We start from the raw sequence: 19,476 nt of genomic DNA, 5'->3' as shown, positions 1-19,476 counted from the left end.
ATAGAAGTCATACCGTGTGCATTCTGTCACCGTGTCCACGTCCACGGTGGTTACGTGGCGTCAGGCGGCAACGGCCAAGCCATATTTTATAGCCAAACGACCGAACACTACAGCCAGACGACTCCGAACACACAACCAAAAAATAAAAACGCATATCATTCCGCGAAATTTCACCGTTCAAAATTGCAGTGTTTACGCGTGTCGCTCAACCCTTACCGAGCCCGATGGTCCAGACCCGATAAGACATATGTCCGTTTAACACTTTCGAAACACCGCCCGCTTCCCGGACTTTATCGCCACAATCCGATCAACCGGGCCGGGTCAGAGAGCCGTCCGAGTCACCACGCCAGATGGTAACATATGTTTTTGGATGGGAATCAACAAAAAAAAGCTCACCATTTGCCAAACGAAACGGCCAAGTCAAGCTGTGCAATTTTTCGTCATGTCAAAATATTGCCACCCGACTTTGGGGCGGATAATACGGACGCATAACGCCGAACCGCCTGGCGGCTTCACAAATGGACCATTTCCGTCTGAACCGGAGCTGGTCGCTATCATTGGAACATGGGTGGGCCCGCAAGGGTTTAATTTTGGGTGTATGTTTGTGAACGCCTTATGATTTATGCACTTATGGGATAGCGGGTCGTTGTTTGGCAGAGGAATGAACGTTGCCTGCCCGATACGGGGCGGACTATAATTAACGCTGTTGGTGGCGTTTTGGTGGTGGACCAATCGCCGGCACATTCTCATGCGGTGTTTAGTACAAATAAATCAGAATAAATACTCCGCTCGCAACGTCCGGTCTGAACATGTATTTGGTCAATTTGTCTAAATTATATTCGCGAATAGTTGCATAAAGGTCTAATTTGTCTTGTAAATGGAGTTGATTGTATGCCTCTCGGGACGCTGTAGAGACTATTGCATAAAGTTGCATAATTTTTTTAAATTTTTTGGTCGGCAAAAAACGACAAGGTACTTTTTTATCTTAATGTATTTGCTTAATGAGTAAAAGCCATATTTCAAAACACATTACTATAATGATCTTGAGCAAACAAGACCAAAAATATACGTTGCAAGGGACGAGCTTCAAATTTTGTAAATTTAAAAAATGTAATACAATTTTACAAAATTTTGTTTTCATTTGCGCCACAAATGAGCAATTTTTTTTAAATTAATTAATGCAAGCTAACAGCACATAATGCATATTATAAACAATTCAAAAAATTCTTTTAAGATGCTTCAATTTCATTCATATTTGCTTCATAAAACCCAAAAATTAACCAAAAATCTTGCTGATCACAAATTCTGAACCGTTTCGGGTGATCGATTTCATCATCTTACGGGATGGACACACGCACACATAAACCGGACCGCAGCGTTTACACAAGCAGCAGATGCAGCCGCGAACCGCAAAGCCCTGTACTGCTGGCCCGCTCTACGGCACCTGAGAGATCCGCACTCCGAAAGCCTTGGGAGACTCGGAAAAGGGCTCGATCGTACGGGATCGTTGGAGAGCCAAAGCACGTGAACGAAGGTATTGCCGGCGCGAGAACGAGAACGCACGCCATTGGAGAATGGCGCGGAAGGGAGACCGAACACCGACCGTTAAAACAACAAGCGCGCAGCAGTGCAACAACAAGAAATCACTTTCAATCTCGTTCGCCGTACGGTACCACGCTTGCCCACACAATGGCTAGCACACACACGCGCACATAAGTACCCATACACGTGGACGTAAAGGGAAAACCGGCTGGATGGTTGCAGCCGTAAAGCTCGATCAGCTGCCACGGTGGTGGGGTCAGCGATCGTGCGCTAAGATCGACCGATCCCACATCGCCCGTTGAGTGAATGGCGACGATTGGGAGGGGTGCTCACCGAAAGCTTAAAGCTCTCGATCAACCCTCTCTTTAGAGCACACACACACACACTCTCACTCCGACGCGTGTATGCTGAGCCGATTCCTAACGGCATCCCTTCCATATGGTGGAGCCGCAAGCCGAACAAGAGACCTCAGCGAGAATGAGCGCACGAAGCGACGAACCCGCACAACGTGGAACTCAAAAATCACGATCACGATCACTCAACATGAAGTACTGAGCAATGGGGTAAAAAAAGCATGCGATGCATTATACTCAATGTTAAACACGAACATTTGTAGTACGTTCAGCGGCATATGAACACATTTTTATGTAAAGTCATTTTTTGTATGAAAACGAAAACCATTCCAACACTCTTGATGATCGTTTGAACATGCGGATTTAATTTAAACTTAACATTAAACAAGCAATAACATTTTTCTTGATTCTCCGAGCAAACAGACAAGGCTTAAAAAAATGCCACATGATTTTACAAATAAAGAGGTATCATGTTTCAAAGTACAAACTACAAAACTGACCGGTCTGCACAAATTCACAAGCGCAAGCGACGAACCTTCGCAAACCTCAATGCCGATCATGATCGCTTCTTACACCCAGGAGTCACTCCAAATTTTTGGCGACCCACCAACAAAAAAAACCTACCCCCCAATGCTTGTATTGCCTTCCTTTTTCCTCCTCCCTTTGCTCAAAATTCGCCCGCTCTCGTTGCAGTCATGGTACGGTTTTCTTCCCGCTTAGTTTCTTGGTCGGCTCCCAACGATCACCCCCTTCCCCGGACTAGTTTCGGGGCAGATCGGCGAGCCGGTTCGCCGGGTTTTTCGGGGTGGGTGAAAGAAATTGAAAGATTACCGTTTCCTTCAATAATGCGCCACTCGGCACGGTTAGCTTTCATTGCCTAGCGGACCGTCGGCGTGCGCGCACCAGACTACACACGCAGTACCCGAGTTTTTCCCCCCCTCCACGTGTGCTCTCGAGCAGGGCGGAAAGAAGTAGGCGGAAAACGGCAGAGTGGAAAAACGCACAGCAGCAGCGGCAGCGTCCTACCCCTTCCCGAGCGCGGTGCGAAAAAAGCGAAAGCCCGCACACGGTTGCGAGCTCGATCCCGCGCGCGATCGGCTGGGGCCCCGAAGGTGACTACCGACCGTTTGCGAATTATTTTGCGCAGTTCCACTCGATCCGTTCGCCCGAGCAGTAAGCGTTGGCGTAAGCTTCCGTCCCAAGCGCGGTGGTTTGCCCGGAAGCTCTTTCTTTTTGGTGAACACAGACGCGACTCGTGTGTCGGTTGTTGGTGCGGAGCCAGTAGGGTCGCTTGTTAGTTAGTTGTGTGCAGTGAAGTGGTCGAGTGGCAAACCGACCGACTGTGCGTGTGTGTATGCGTGCGTGTGTAAGCGTCCCTAAAGTGCTCGCAATTCCAGCAGGGCAGCAGTGACCAACGGCAGCTAGCATCGGTGATTGAGATTGTTCAAAACGGAAAGCGCGTGTGGAAACGCTACACAAACAACCCGCGAAGGTTCGCTCCCGGCTCGGTGGTCGGAGTGAGAAATAGAATTTTCCGCGTTTTTTTTTCTTGCTTTGCGAAAAGCTGTGCTGTGTGCTCGTAAGGTTCGTGTTGAGTAGAACGGTGTCCCACAACACATCGTTGCCTTTCTAATTCCTAGCCATGGCCATAGACTGGCGAAATCGTGTACTATCCCTCGGGATACTGTTGGCACTTGCCGTGGCAGCGGATGGCGTCCGTGTACAGCAACACACGTCCAGAAGATTCAAAGGTGAGCTCCCCCTGTCAACCCCAAAACATGTGAACTTGGTGTGAAATTGTGCCTCCAGAAACAGTGTCTTTGTGCACCTTAAAGTGTGTGCTTTTGCATCGGAAACCCTCCGCACAAATAAATAACGCTAAAGTGCCTAGTGCCACACGGGGTAAAATGTGGCACCTTTTTTTGCGTTCTCTCCGGCCCCGGACAAGCGACAAGGGAAAGGTCACCGACGCGGTAGGGTGCCTGCGAGGACCTTAGTGTACCGTCGCCCGTACCGAACCCACAAAAACAAAGGCGCTCGTGCATATCATGGGGCCACACCAAACCCGTGCGGAGCTGTGTTGCCCGACCCAACGCCAAGAACGAAGAACGGTTTTGCAAAACTTGGCAGCGCCCGTACGGCTATTATGCAATTTCTGATGCACCCCTCGCTCACCTGACTCACACGACATCCCAACCAGGTTGAGACCAGTGGGAGGAAGGGGGCATAAAAATGTGGGTTATGTGTGTGTCCCATTAGCGCCCCGGTGCAACGGTGCAATCGCCTGTGCTGTGTGCATTTTGCTTCTACCGGTTGTGTTTTGTTTCTCTTTTCTTTGCTTCTCCTGTTCCTGTTTTCGCTTTATCTCGCGACCCAATAAAATCGAGCCTTTGCTGCCCTCCTTCAGCCGTGCCCTGCCCGTGTGAGAGCAACGGTCGGCACGGTGTCCACGATCGTTTGCCCGATTCTGGGGCGCAATTAAAGGGGTGCCGCAACGCGCCAACGAAGCCTCCTGGAAACGAGCGCGCAAAGTGTGTCGGTGTGTCCGCGGGGTCGTTGTGACTTGGGCCACGATTGGGCTGCGTTCTTGTACACACGGCAGGCCGCTGCATTTGCTGTGCAGCCTTCGCCAGCCAGCACATATCGGAAGAAAAGCAGAGCGAAAAACGCCCAGAACAGAACGAACCCCGACATGAGGTCGCTCCGGCCCGGGACGCCACGCAACGAACTCCACGGGGCTCTGCTTCTGTTTGGCTCCCTCTTTTGCCTTCGGATTCAAGGTGTACCGACCGGAACTGATGCAGCGAGCTGCACTCTTGCATTTTCGATTCAAGTTTTGATATTTTTTTCTCCCACTGCTTCGTTTTGTTTCGCTCGCCAACAGCGAAACGCACCATGAATGGAGCGAACTAAATTGCTGACATTAAATTTTCCGGACAACTTTATCGAGCACAGCGAACCGTTCTATGTTTGTGTATATGTGTGTGTGTGTTTGGGTGTCGCTTTTTAAGGTGGTCAGGGAAAATGGGCGCTTTTTTATCGAGCATACGAGACAGACAGCACACAACGAAATGATGATTGGTGCAGTTTGTTGTTGCTACAAAAAATGCATTTGTTTTTTTTAACGAAGCAGAAAGCCAATGTGTGTGTGTGTGCCGTTGTTGAGTTAAGCATTATTTCAGCAGTTCAATAACATCCAGAAAATTGGCTAGATAAACGTTAATGTCGTTAGCGAGGAAATGGAAACGTTATCATTCCTCAAACCGCAACATTCTAGCAAACAGTTTTGTGCTGTTGATGTGAGGAATGTCTTTTCACATTTCCACTGAATTGCTACACCCATCTTCTGCCCGCAAACTGGAATCAAATTCCACAAGCATCGTTCATCATGCTGCTCCGGCTAATGTTTGAGTGGTCCTCTAGCAGAAACAGAAACATACGAGCCGTATGAAATTCCCATTAGAAGTACTCCCCCAAAGTGATGCTTTATCCCGCTGGCACATCCACATCGCCAAACCAAAAGTATGTCCCTCTCGCTCTCGTGACACATCGCTTGTTTACCTTCCACTTCAACGAGCGATACAGCACAGAGTGCAAATGAATTTCGGGATCGAAAACAACACTGCACAAACAACATTATTGGAAGGCTGGCGCGAAGTGCTCGCCGAGGGAACCATTTGAAAATGTCTTCCTAGCATCGAGCAAGAGCATTTCGATTTTATTCGCTCGTATCATCGACACAACCGAACGGCTCAAGCTCTATATACTTCGAAATTATGCTCCACTGTGGCATTCGCTTCGGGGACGTAAAAGCTTTCCCGGTACCGGTGGAGGAAGTAAAACAACTTCATAATTTCGTTCCGTTACGATGTTTGGGGGATGTGTTTTTCATTCCCGATATCGATCGATAATTGAGAAGCAAGCGATTCTATCGAACTGTTTGCTGTTTTCGCTAGAAGCAATGTTTGGCCTTCCGTTGCTTTACTAAATTATAACGACTTCCCCACCCCGACTTTCGTCGTTACAAAATTTTCAGAAATTCAAGATGTTATGGTGCGATATTTTTCGGCGAAGTAGTTGCGTACCAATTTCGCTTCCATTTTTGCTTTCAGTTTGAATTATTTCCCTCGCTCGCTAAGCCCAGCTTCACACTATTGACACTACAAACCATTGGATGATACATGGCCACAAGAGCGAAGAGATTGAAGAGGGGTGTGTGTGTGTGTGTGTTGACACCTCGTTTCACTTTCATTTTCCTTTTCCGCCGGCGTACGATTCGGTACAGGTGATTGGTGTGAGAGGGAAGCGGAGAAAAAGAAAGAAAAAACCGTCCCAGCCGATCGACAATTATAGATGTTTGGAACAAATTGTTTGCCGTCGCACTGTCATTTTCATGTCCATTCATGGCGCACAAACAATACAATACGCCGTGCCAAGGGGAGCCGGACGCACAGGGCTTACTACTTTTGCCGTGTGTTGTGTGCTTTCGTTACGTTATGTTCCGTTCGATCTGCCGCCGCCGCCGCCCATTTAGCATTCCGGTCCCATCGTGCACTTAAACGCCAATACCGCGCCGTACGTGTGACAGATGTTTTATATTTTGAGTGTTGTTATTTTTTTTTTTGCTGCTATCCCCTTTCCCTTTTCCTTTGCCAGGGCCCGGGATGGTGGTGGTGATTGGCCGGTCAACTCCCAAGCCGTAAAAACAGGCCGGCTCAATGTTTATTTTCCGCAAAAATGCGTACATATTTTGCCTTTCGACAGGCTCCCCCGGGCGGTGGTGCAAACGTGTAGCGAATTGTCAAGCGAAATTTTCGTTCCCATCGTCGACGTCTTGGTCGCCGGGCCACCGTCGTCGTGTCCATAACTTACGCGGTACAGATTTATCGATCAACAGGCAAGCAACAATAGAGAGAACACGGAGAGCGAAAAAAGCGAACAGCAAAAAGGAAATATATTGTGCCCGAGTTTCTTTCCCATCCACCCGGGGCTGCTGCTGCTGCTTCCGGTGTGCCGTTGTGCTGCCTTCTTCTAGCAGCATGTTGCATTTGCCAGACAAGCGCTGGACAACAACAACAAAAAAAGTTATTTCCCCCCTCCCGAATAGACTGCCTGGTCCAAACTCCCAGCACGAAAGACTCGCTGCGTACGGCACACAAAAAACAGCTCTCCAGAGCGCACCGCCGCACAGCACACACACAGTCGGGCCCCGGAAAAATGACAAACTTTATTAAACCATTTGTTTCCACATTCCTGGGCTCCGGTTGGGTGGTCCTTGGCAGACGGTCAATTCACTTACTCCGGGCCTGGGCAAAGACACACTCACATACAGGCTCTCTGTGTGTTGTGGCAGAACAAATGAAGACATTATGGGAGTATATTTCCCTTTGCTGCCATTTTTTTCTCCCATTTCCTAGCTGTTACGGTGCAATTACGGTAAGAGTGCAGTTTTTTCCCCCCTTTTAAAGCATAAAGTGCAGGCTTATAAAAACGCTACATTAAGGTGGACATAAACTAGAGAGAGGTTTTTCTTCTTGTCGTTTCGTGCGGTGAGTCTGTGCAGTAGTTGCGCTAAACCCGCTAAAAGTCGTGCAGAGTTGACCACAAGCTCTGTGTCCAGCGAGGCGATTAGAACGCTGCTTAAAGTGTTTCTTCAGAGCCACCAGAGTTCGGGCCACTCGGGTTTGGTGAGCAGCTATAATTTTACGACCGCTTCACTGCCAACCTTGTCGACTTCCTTCTCGCACCCGGTAGAGTGGAGCGCACTCGGGTTTTTTTTTTTTAGTATATTGCCCCGAGATACTGGCGAGTGAACTAAAACAAACGCTAAACGCTGCCGCTAATGTGTATTGCTTGGTGCTTGGAGAACGGGCCAATGGGCGAAGAAGAAAAAACTACCCTATTGAACAATCGAAAGGCGTCCACGATTGAGCTTTAAGCTTAAACAGGCAGCAATGCCAGCAGCGGCAGCAGCTGGTGCTACGCCACAATTATACGCTATATAATAAAATAATAAAATGTCGTGACATAGAACGCCTTCGCGAGTGGGCCCACGTTGAAGCTTCCCACCCGTAAGGGACGAACGCGAACGCGCGGGGTTTTGTTGCCCTTTTTTATTGATCCGTGCCCCAGCTCGCCTGGGCCAGCATCTTAGGTAGCATGGCTCACCGTTCGATACACCCAACGGCAGCAAGGGGCAGCAGCATATGGAAGCAGCCACCTGGGAAGTATGGTTCCACACGATTTGACATCTGGGAGCAAAAACTGTTCCACACAAACACACACACCAAGATCTAGTGTGATCCGGTAGTAGTGCACCGCAAGTGCAGCTCTTGACTGTGACCTCACGTTTTCTTGTACCTCATTTGTTATGGATCTCGGCGCACCGGGTGTTTGGTTGGGTCGGCTTAAGACGGCTGCGCTGGACATCTGGGCGATCTAGAAAGGAACCTTACACACCCGCTTTGTCCTCTGTCAGCACCTACTCGGTAGGTACCGGAGCATGAGAATTCTCGCGCCTGTCAACAGGTTCCACCGTCACAAATAGTCACTTCGCACGGATCGCTCACCTTACCCCCCTTCGCTCGCCATCCGGATTGGCAATCAACGGATAGCTCGGATTAGTGCCAAGATTACACAGCTCAAGCGCCCTATTGCAAGACAGCACAGACCGTCCCGGCGGCGGTACCATATCGGTAGCCATAACACTGTCCGCCGCCCCGTGTATCGTTAGCGAGGCTGAACCTTACCGTGGGAGATAGCGTAGAGAACGTGGCAGCAGTGCTCACAGTGCTCATTAGAACAGAAAAACCGCAACCGTGATTGCTCCCAGAGCAGTCAGCGGACACGTTGCACGTTTGGAATTTGGGTTCCCCATCGTCATCTGTCAAGCATGGAAACATTCCGCGGCTTGCCGCGGCCTGCTACAAAACCCAAGTGCGCTGAAAAGATTGTAATTTAATTATTTAAAAAGCAATAATGCTTAACCGTTGCATGCAGCGCTCTCTTTAGCGACAACCCTCAAGTCCGAGTGTGAAAGAAACGGTTGTTTGTTTCCTTTTTCGTTCACTGGGCCCTGGGAACAGAGCTAAGCAATGTAGAGCGTGCTGCTTTTGTCCGTGCTGGTTGGTCACCGCTCCAAAACCGACGGCAGCGAAAACCCCGGCGTCAATATATATGTCGTTAGGACGAATGGACGGGTTTGGGCGTCCCTTATAAGCTGCGGGATGGTCAATTTGCGCAAAAGGGTCATAATAATTTGCATGATATGGGTCTATTGTTGTGCCCCAGTTTTGCCTCGGTGTTTTATGTATATATATATGTGTACGGCAAGGATTAACGACAAGCGGGACAGCTCTAATGAGCGTAAAGCGCCTGGGTAGGAAATTGATCCACTTGAGAACTGAATTTACTGCTTCGTAAAGTCCCTTCGCCAGCTAATAACAGGGCGAGAGAGGGGCATATAATTTGTTTCATAATCATTAGACCAATGACTAATTGTAATTCTTTGTTCTTTTCATTCTTGCAGGTAATTTGAAACATAATTCTTGTGCTTTGAGGAAGTTTGTTGTGCTGAAATCTTGAGTAAGTAAGTTATCATCGGAAATTCTGAAGCACACCGTACTGTTTCGCTCCACAATTTTATCGTTCTGTAAAGCACGTACAACGATGCACTGACTCTTTTTCCCATTGCATAACCCACTCACTACCCATTCCTTCCCTTTCTCCCACGGAAAGCGTTCCTAAGATTTCGGACGCAAAACCAACGACATAATCTCATTAAACGTTGCAATGCGATAAACGTGAGCTGCCGTCAGCCATTCCTCCAACCATTCCATCCATTTTCCGTATCCCCCGAGGAGCCTCATTTCGACCACCCCCCCCCCCCCCCCCTTAGACGCCCGCCCTCCAGGGGAAATCTCGAATGCTCGGCGGCAATCTCTGCCGGTTCGTTTACGGACATTCCGGAAGGCTGAAATTCCATCCGGTGCACACGGCGCGCACCATAATTGGAAGTCCGGAAGATCCGCTACGGGGATGCACAGCGAAACCCATCAGCTGTGGCAGGTCGCACGCGCGTACACCGTCGTGCTGGTGTGTGCAGGCGCTGAGCGTTGCTTTAGCTCCAACGGTCCGTTGTTCTGACGGTATTCGATGGAAACGTTGTGCGGAATTTATCTCTTGAAGCCTTGCACCTGCTGCTGAAACTGTAGTAGCATGCAATGCAGAAGGTGCAGGAGGGTAGCAGATGCGTTAAATATGACAGACGAAGGGTTATAATTCTTGCGGGAAAAGTGAAAATCAGCAATGGAATGGAATGGTTGAAAGCAACACAAAAAAAACCGTTTACCGTCCCTTTAACGACGCGTGCTTGTGGAGGATGCTATTTCAATGAAAGTTTTACACGGCTTTTCCCTTCTACTTTACGGTGAGAGTTATTGTTACGATATCCCACCAGAAAATAAGTTATTACGATGTTAATGCACGGCGATACCGGTTATCTAACGCAAGCAGTTTGATGATTTTTTCTTTATGGTCAATTGGTTGAAAAAGATGTATGATTCAAACAAGAACATTTAATATTATTGCTATCATATTTTGTTTGGCAGCGTGATGCAAAAGAAAGTGTTTACTCATGAATCCATCCCAAATGGCAAATTTCGCTCACCCCAAGTTGACAATCCAATTTTGTTTTTCTAATGTCCAGCAAACCGTTTTACCGTATGAATGATTAGCTGTTCCCATACCTGTCATGTCTCTCTCTCTCTCTTGCTGGCTGCAAACAACACACTGTTGTTGATTTTTGCCCATTAGTCACGCCATAATTTGTTGGCGCATCACAAACGGCACACGGCAGGAGAGCCCGCAGCGATATTGTACAAGAGATCACGGGGCGCGCATCTCCACACCTGTCTGGTGGTCTGTTTGCCAAACTGTTTCTCCGGTTTTGATGCTACCAGCTACGAGCTGTCAGGTTTCAAATCATAAATATGCATGAGATGACACCGGCACCATCCATATGGCATGTGTGTGTGTGTGTGTGTATTTCACAGACGGGGCAGGAAACTCACTCAGGGGTTTTATTTGTCCGCGCTTCGGCACGATCACCGACCGCTTCCACGCTCATCATCGATCGACACCTGATGAGGATACAATCAATAGCGCTCTTAATGAGCCTACATTAAACAAACAAACCGGTGAATGAACGAATAAAACCACGAAGAAAGATGCTTCAAAGTTAAACGCATTAACGCTCTTCTTTAGCGCTTCCTGCCTCTCCACAGTGCATCTAAAGTACAGTTCTTGCTCACCATTCCTCTGTCTCACTTTCCATCCCTTGCACGGAATTCTACGCCTGGTGCTGTTTTATCCCAACAAACGTACCAATTCCCCTCAATCAGTAACGGTTCTTTTCACCCAGCAAACGCATGCGTGCCTGCTCGAGGGACCGCTGGACGCTAAAATGGACGCCCTTGCACACCTTGGGCCACACATTCCATTCCATGTCCAGTAAAAACAAACAAAAAAAACACCTAGACACTCTTCCAAGCATCCCTCCTCCGGAGCTGAATCTGTTCATCAACACAGCATCGATTCCTTTCCATTGCGCTCGCCGCTCCATACAAAATCCGCACATGTTCTGAGCGTTCGTCGTCAGCGTGCAGACGTAAAAAGAAACAGGTTCCGCAAACCACTTTCCGAGTCGCGCGTCTCTGCCGCTCGAAATATGGACCGAAACAGACACCGACTAACACGGCCCAAAACGTTTATTGTGTCAGTGGGACTTTTCCAGCATTCCTTCTGCTCCCGCTGGTTCTACGTGTTGAGTGTGTCGTCGCACCAGCATTCGCCCACCACAACACCTGCCGGAACGCGCCGCGCCGAGCACGGCGGCGATGGACACAGACGGGCAGCTGACATTTGACGGGTGCGAGCGCCCGTGGAATTTATTTCATTTAGACGTTCCCCGTGTTTGTCAACCCGGCCGTTATTGAGTTAGGTCAAAAAAGGAACAGTCTGTGCCCGGCTCAACAGAAGCCGACGATCCCGTTCGGCTGCAGTTCTGACGAACGCCTGACATTGGTAAAAAGGAAAACAAAAACGGACCTCTCGCCTGTGTATCCATCACTTTTTGACGTGGTTAAGCACGCCATCAAAATGGAATCACCGCCATTTCGGAGCGTGAAAAGCGTGTCCCTAACGTAGTTCTCCTCTTCTTGCTCGGATGTCAAATTCTAACTGTATACGCTGGATGTTGTACGTTCACGTTCCCGAAAAGTGTGCTCTCTCTCTCTTGCCGACACGCTGTTTGTTCCTGGTTCAGGCTCTGCGGGTCGTCGTCATACTGGTAGTCAGGTTCAGGTCCCCAGCATGGCGTGCTGTCACGGCGCGAAGCGGTTGCCGTTGAACTTGACCGGTTTTTTTCAAAACGGAACGAGTCGAAGAAAAAAGACATGCAAAATCCCGTACTTCAACCTAGTCGGAGTCTGAGGTGGTGCCAAGAATCTGGACTGACTTGCTGGATGAAATATTTGCACCGGACTGCAACAATGTATGTCCTACAATGTATTCCAATTGTTTGCGGAGTCTGATCGGGAAGGAACTTGAGACTGATTTCCGGGCGTGGGTGAGTTGTTTCAGGTGAATGTGTGCTAGTACCTGAACTGAAGTCAACAATTGATTTACTATAACTCTTGTATATCCGGCAGGGTCTTTGAAGTTAGCACCCATTTAGCCTTGGCCAGCTTAGCAGAACCGAGTCCCCCGTCTGGACTGTAAAATGTAGCACAACAAATAGAGCGTATGAACTGATTGCTTAATTTCAGACTCGGCCTGCTGAATTAAGTCATCTTCTTCGCATTGCGCACTGCTCTCCGTACAATCACACCGCCATAAATCAGGGTACGCACACGGGATCGACTTCTGCTTTCTTCGCTGCACTCGCTGCTTGCTTCTCCTCCCGTCATGAGCATGATTTTCGCTAGTCACCCGAGACCCGAAACCGAGACTTTGAACTCGCGCACTGGGGCATTTTTTTCCCCCGTTTGCCATAGCACTCTTTCTAGGCCATCCGATTTATGAGGCTTTCCCCTCCGGGTCTTTCTGTGCTTCCCTGCACTGCTCCGAACCGAAACCGTCCACACCAAGGTCCATTACACATCGGCCCAGGTATTCGGAGGTGAGCATCGAAGGCAAAAATGGAGGAAAAAAAAGTAACAACATTAAACACACACACTGTACAAAGCCTAAAAACCGGCACACACACGCACACACATGCGAAACAAATTGGCAGTGTTGTTTTCCTTGTAGCGAACCAGTTTGCACTGCCCATCGAACAGTCATTAAAAAGTAGCTCCAGTTTTATCATGCCCGGTGTGTCCGTGTACGGCCAGCGGCGGTATTATCTTTTTTTTATCGGGGGGAGCCGAATTTGTAAGGTCCTTGTGCCGCCTTGTTCGTTTTTTTGTCTTGGAACCTATATGAATAGGCAGACATGTTGAGATTTCTCACACGGTAATGGGTCCAGAAAGAGAAGATAAAAGCTTCAGGCATATCTGGACTTAGAGTGTCATGAATTTTACAATCGTTCACCGGGTGTACAGTTAAGTGGGCAGTTACTAGGAGAAACGAATGTTTTCAGACGCCTAATTGCTCCACTGTCAGTGGACTATGAAAGTAAGGGGATGGGGGACACTAGCACCCGTACCAAGTTCCATTTTTGTTGGTCCATTTATTAGATTAGCTGGACCGTTGTAAGGCATACGCACTCAGGGATGGAAAGGAACTGTAAATGATCAGCGTGTATATGTGCGCATTAGTGCAGGGTTCGAGTGAAACTGGGCACTCCGGTTCCGCATCGATTCCCTGATTGCTGGCCAGCAACGACACAGTCGCTCCAGCAAACTAGATCCATCACAAAACCACTCACCATGCAGCGCGCGCGTGCGCTTGTGCTCTGCAATCGAGGTGTGCAGTGGCAACATCCGGTTCGATCGAAACTATGCTACACGGTTGACCACCAACAGAGCTAAGCAGGCACCGATCGTTAATTGACTACATCCGACGCATATTTGCCTACAAGTCCCTGTCTCCAGCGCTGTACGGTTCGATCACCCCAAGTTTATCAAGCAAGTGTGCCTAAGCAGAAGTACCTAATCCTGATGGTGTAAAACATACAATGTCTTTGCGAAAAGCCGTTAATGTTATGTTGTTTGCACTCAACACGACTGGATTAGGACTCGTGGAAATTAAATCTTAAAGCAAATTGTTGGTAATTTTCAATAAACTCCTAATTTGAACCCCAAAACTCTGTTGAGTGTGTCGTGAGCTCCAAAAACCTACTGCATCTTCAAAAACTAATTAAACTTGAATGCATCTGAAGCAACCAAACAACCCAAAAATTAAGAACCAAACTCACTAAACACTGTTATTATGCCCCGAAAATAAAAAAGATGTCCATTATTGCACAATTTACCATAAGTAACATTTCGCAGAGTTTTTGTACACCCAAATAAAATGGTGAAACACTTGCCACCCATTAGCGGGCTATTAGTTTTGCATCAACTTTTTCCGCCCCGTTCGACCCATGTGCTCCGTTATTAGTCGTGCCAAAACATGCACACACACGGGGCAGTTGCGCCTTTATACGCATTTAAATTGCCTAAATTGATTCCAAACAGCCTTCGTTTGTCATTTGTGCGGGTTGCAAATTTCGCTCACACCTAGCCATTAACTGCTAAATTGCGGCAGAGACATTAAGAACGGTTTAAAAACAAAGCAATCACAGCATTACTTACCTGGCTTTGCTTTGGTTTGTGGGGAATGGAGCATCATCTTCACGTACAAACGTAACGTAGATCCTCACTGTTACGCCAACACACCCCGTGCTCTGGCGTAATGAATTTCTCTTCATCGCTAACATTTAATTGCTCTTAACACCCCATTAGCGAACCTGGCGGCACAAATTGATCTCTTCCAATCTCGTGCGGTGTTAGCAGCAGCTGCTAAACTATTACCCCACGCTAATCATAATCAACCGGCGGCGACCCACACGGAGTGGGTCATAAAAGCTTTCCCGAAAAAACCTCATCTGCTCGCATTTGCATAACGACGCCAACGATGAACTGCATTTCCACCCGCATGCACACACACACACACTCCCACCAATTTAGCCATTGTTATGCGCACGAAATTTGAGCAGTAATCGATTAAGCTTGAATCACTGCTCTCTAATTCGTGCGGTTGCCCCTTAGCAACAAACCAGTTTGACCAGCACCTTCCGTGGTCAAATTAACGAGATATTATTGGTTTTTAGGGTGTGAAATTTATGAACGATTCCGCTGAACCCGCTGTTCGGTACAATCGCGCTCGATTGTTTCAACTGCAGCATGATATGATTGTGCTTGCATTCCATTCACGGGAACATGCAAAGCAACTTAAAATGAAAGTTTAACGGGACCGATGGTGTTATGAAATGTTTCACCTGCACTGTATGATACCAAGCCGCATGGTAAATGCTAGCCCTATCGTTTATTGCATGCTGACAATAAGAATTCCTCACCACACTCGGCTCCACCTTCGGCGGCGTTCTTTTGCGCAGCCCACCAAACCCCAGCAAGCCGTGCCAGTAATGCCCTAAAGTTAACGATTAAATCAAATCTAACATGCTCAATGAATCGCGTGCCAAAGCGTTTTTCTTTAAGCGACGTGTGTGTGAGAGTGTTTTTGTGCACACACCCGACTCTAAACGAACCATTAATGTCTGGGCCCTTGGTAGAAGCCCAGGAAAGGCTCGCGCTTATTACCCTTTGGCCTGTGCTGGTTGCCCCACTGCCTCGCCTGTCGCATTGATCTGTCGGTTGGCCGTTACTGTTACTTAACCGTAGCGCGAACACGACCCAGGACCTCGTCGCACCGTGGCGTATCACCACGTCCGAAAGGCTCGCGGGGACAACTTTCACGCTCCAGCTGCCACATACTGCTGCTGGTTTGTGGCCGCGCGCTTACACTACACGGCGTGCAACCTTGAACCAGATTCGAGTGCCGATTCGAGGGTTTCGATTCCAGCCCGCTGGAGGACTCGGTGGCCGTTGTAATCAACCGTCACTCGGGTTGTGTTGTTCGATTGCGCCATGGACCATATTCCGGCTGGCGTTCCAGCTACCATTTACCATTTGCTGCAGTGATTGTGTGCTGACTCGTGGGTACTCACGCAGCATGGTAGAATTGCCCAGGGCATCCTAGAACACGAACAGGTTGCCGTAGGTTGTCATCGGTGAAATCAAGGAAATTCCTTGTACATTCAATCTACACCAACGATCGCGCACTTTCAAATGAGATCAACATCCAACTTCCCCCACCCCCCGAGAGCACACTGACATTAAAACCGAGCAACGGGCAGCGCAAAGAATGCTAGTTCCTGCAGCAACTCCAACATCTTCTAGAGACGATGGGAGTCATGCGGAGGTTTGTCGTGTCCTCCAAAGGCCACACTTCCATATGCGCGCGTGTTGGGAATTCCTGCCACGACGTGGAATACATCTCGACCACGGGCTCGGGCACATGCCTGCAGGGATTCGATTTCCTTTAACGGTTCCTCGGTGCTCGCACAACGGCAAGTGTGTGTGTTTGTTTATGTGCACCCAGTTGCACAATCTAATTTAAATTCAATAACTATTTCGCAATGCCTGTGTGTAGAGGCAAACAAACACACACGGCTTGGCGTTACTCGCGTTTGCGGTGTTTTGTTTGTTCGCTCGCCGTTGGTTCACCTTTGGGGGTGAACCTGTGTTCCACTGCTACTCACCTGCAGGGACTTTCCAGTGCATACCGCGAACAAGCGTTTTGCGAAACGCAAAATGACATTAAACAAGCGAAAATAAAGTCTGTTTGAAAAAAGCACAGAGATTGAATTACATTTCGGGTAGAAAAGGTATGAAAAAATCGTAACAAGCTTCGAGCCGACCAAGAAGGAGTTATCGTTGTTTGACATCGATTGTATCTCCCTTTTTTTCTGCACCGTATGCGATCGTTAACGAAACAAGCAAGATACATGGAATAGGGAGGGGATCCATGTGCTCAGCTTGTAATAAGCGGAAAATCGTATATTTTATGTCTATGAACGATTTTTTTTTTTTGGGGGTGCAGACATGCCATTGAGCAAGTCGGCAAAAAGATTTTGGCTTTAAAGGCATTTGCAACTCCGCAAAACAGGCCTGCAAGCAATCATAACATTAACAACCATTAACCCCTTTGTAAACGCAAGTTTTGTCGAGTATTTTTAGCTACCAAGAACGTACTCTGGAGCGTTACCATACTGGCTATCCCATTCGGATGAATTATAAATCGCACCAGCTAAAGCACTTACAATTATAATTACGGTGCGCGAAGGACACAAAGCCGGCAATTTATATTCCAATTCATTTTCACTCATCTTAATATCGCTCCCACCGCTGTAGAGTGGGCTCGCTGAGCTGCCTGCTTCACGCCTCGAGCAGCAGCCGCAGCAGCAGCAGCCTTTGATAAGGTCCGCTGCTGCTTTGCTATCTTTTGAATGGCCGCTGGCATGAAATTGTAACAAGCTTCCCGGTCTAATAGTATTTCATCGTTAGCGTTCAAAAGTTACGAAACAGAAGCTCGGGAAAGCAGTTACCGGCAGCAGTTTTGGGATAATGCTACGGCGTGCTTTTTAACACACAACATCATCATTATCGGTCGGGTGTGCGTACCAGCCAGAACACGACTTGCCAGCTTCTCGTAGTAGTAGCGCCACCACCCACCAACCAACGCTGTCTGCTCATTTCACTCACATTGAGTTTATTTAAATGATGATTATTATGATTATTACCCGGTGGTTCGGCCGGTGGAAGGCACCAACAAGCTCTCGGCCAGATATTTCCCCGGGGGCGGTTTTGAGACACGGTGCGCACACACGTGAGACGGCGCAAAAGGTAAAGCTGCCCGAGAGCTGGCGGTAGCGAATGGTAGCGAAGATTAAAGCTCAATCGCACACTGCCCTCCTCCCATGTTAGCTGCATAATCGCCATTACGGTAGAATTTGCACGTCCCACACCCCCCCGGTGGCTTTTGTGCTTCGCCACTGCTGACCATGAGTGTGTGCGGTGAGGTGGGGGTGCGTTCGGACAGAGGCCGTCGGGAGGCTGGACCGTCGAGAGCATAAATATTTATTAATGCAACCAGCCGCAATCGTGCGTTGCTGCTGGTTAAGCTAACACACATACAGTCTAAGCCGCCCGCAGACCCCGGAGTGCGGCTCGGCTTGGCCTAGGTTAGGGAAATCGGAAGGTTAATTGGCGGGTCTAATCGCACCTTCGCGCCACGTCGAACACCACGTGTACCTACCCAGAGCAGCCAGTGTTGTGTACCTTTGTTGCTCGGCATCTATACCGTGTTGGGATTGGAGGAACTGTTGTTCGATCGATTTTCGGGTTTTGGTTAAATAATTTCACTAATAGCACTCTGGGCGGGAGAAATAGGCTTTCGAACCCGGGTGGCACTAGTGAAACATAACGACCGTTTGGTACTGCCCCATGCATCTATGTCCCGGTTCAGTCTCACAGGTTGCTCTCCCCACAACTAACGGGTCAACTTGATGACGAGTTGTTGATGGCAGATGTCGCCAGTGATAGCATCGGACCACACTTTGGAAGTACTTTGCAAGCTATCACGCCATCAATCGGTGGGCAAACGGCTCTCCATCTCTTCCCAACACCCACTGAAAGTAGGCACAACGGACACGACTTCGAACCCTTTTGATCTCTGGTGAAGTTCCCGCATGGTTAGCATTTCAACCAACCGGGTCAACAAAGCCCATAACCGAAAAGCTCAAACATACGCGATGGACGCGCACTGCTCCGTTCATTGTCATTGAATTCGTGGGTGTGACTGACGTCGCATTGGACGGAACCGCTTTGCACCAAACCGACGCACTTGAGGCCGGCATCGGTTTTGTGGTTGCAGTGCACAAACCTCCGTAAACCATGTAAGCGAACGCGCACACTCTCCCTTAGAAGGCGAATGTACACCTCCCCCATTTGTGTCCTATTCGGCGAGAGGGTGGGCTGAATTTATTGCACACGATTCCCGAGCTAGCGTGAGCGATTCAGGACCCAGTTTCGCCTGTGGATGACTGTGTTAGGGGTTGGAACATTGGACAGACTGCTGGAAATAGACCCAGAAGTGATAGATTTAACGTTCTTCGAATGTACGATAGTGGTTCTGCACACAGAATCTATGACTTTATATTCTCCGTGGAAAGAGTTTGCGATTTCAATCACGCAAGAGATTGGACCTAGTTGTCACTACACGCTGACTTTCAGCAAGGATAAGCTCTATCTCCAAAGTAAGCGACCAGAATGATCCCCCACGAACCCTCCAACTCCGGCAACACTAATGGAATTTGCTTTCAACAGTCTGAATCCGAATGCTTCCCGAGAGCGTCACAGAACTCGCCCAAAACAATAAACAGTTGTCACACCGCTGACATAACACCAACTCACGGTCCATTGATTCTCCCACGTCGCTGGGTCCGGCCGAGTGGTGGCTGTTCAAAAAGAATACT

At 48.5% G+C, this 19,476-nt stretch overlaps 1 protein-coding gene across 2 annotated transcripts in view; it reads left to right on the top strand.

Moving 5' to 3' along the window:
* The first annotated feature begins 2,750 nt into the window (after positions 1 to 2,750).
* The window catches only part of LOC1276845 (uncharacterized), an 86,946-nt gene continuing 70,220 nt past the window's right edge, over positions 2,751 to 19,476 (top strand). The window contains exon 1 of one of the 2 annotated variants that reach the window (XM_316236.5): positions 2,751 to 3,646. In XM_316236.5, coding sequence (XP_316236.5) covers positions 3,538 to 3,646 — 109 coding nt within the window. In that variant the 5' untranslated portion in view covers positions 2,751 to 3,537. The remainder of the gene's footprint in view (positions 3,647 to 19,476) is intronic. The other variant, XM_001688758.2, reaches the window with a different exon arrangement.

The sequence above is a fragment of the Anopheles gambiae genome, chromosome 2 (assembly GCF_943734735.2).
Source record: "Anopheles gambiae chromosome 2, idAnoGambNW_F1_1, whole genome shotgun sequence".
In the NCBI taxonomy this organism is placed as follows: domain Eukaryota; kingdom Metazoa; phylum Arthropoda; class Insecta; order Diptera; family Culicidae; genus Anopheles; species Anopheles gambiae.
This window is presented reverse-complemented; position numbering and strand designations above follow the sequence as displayed.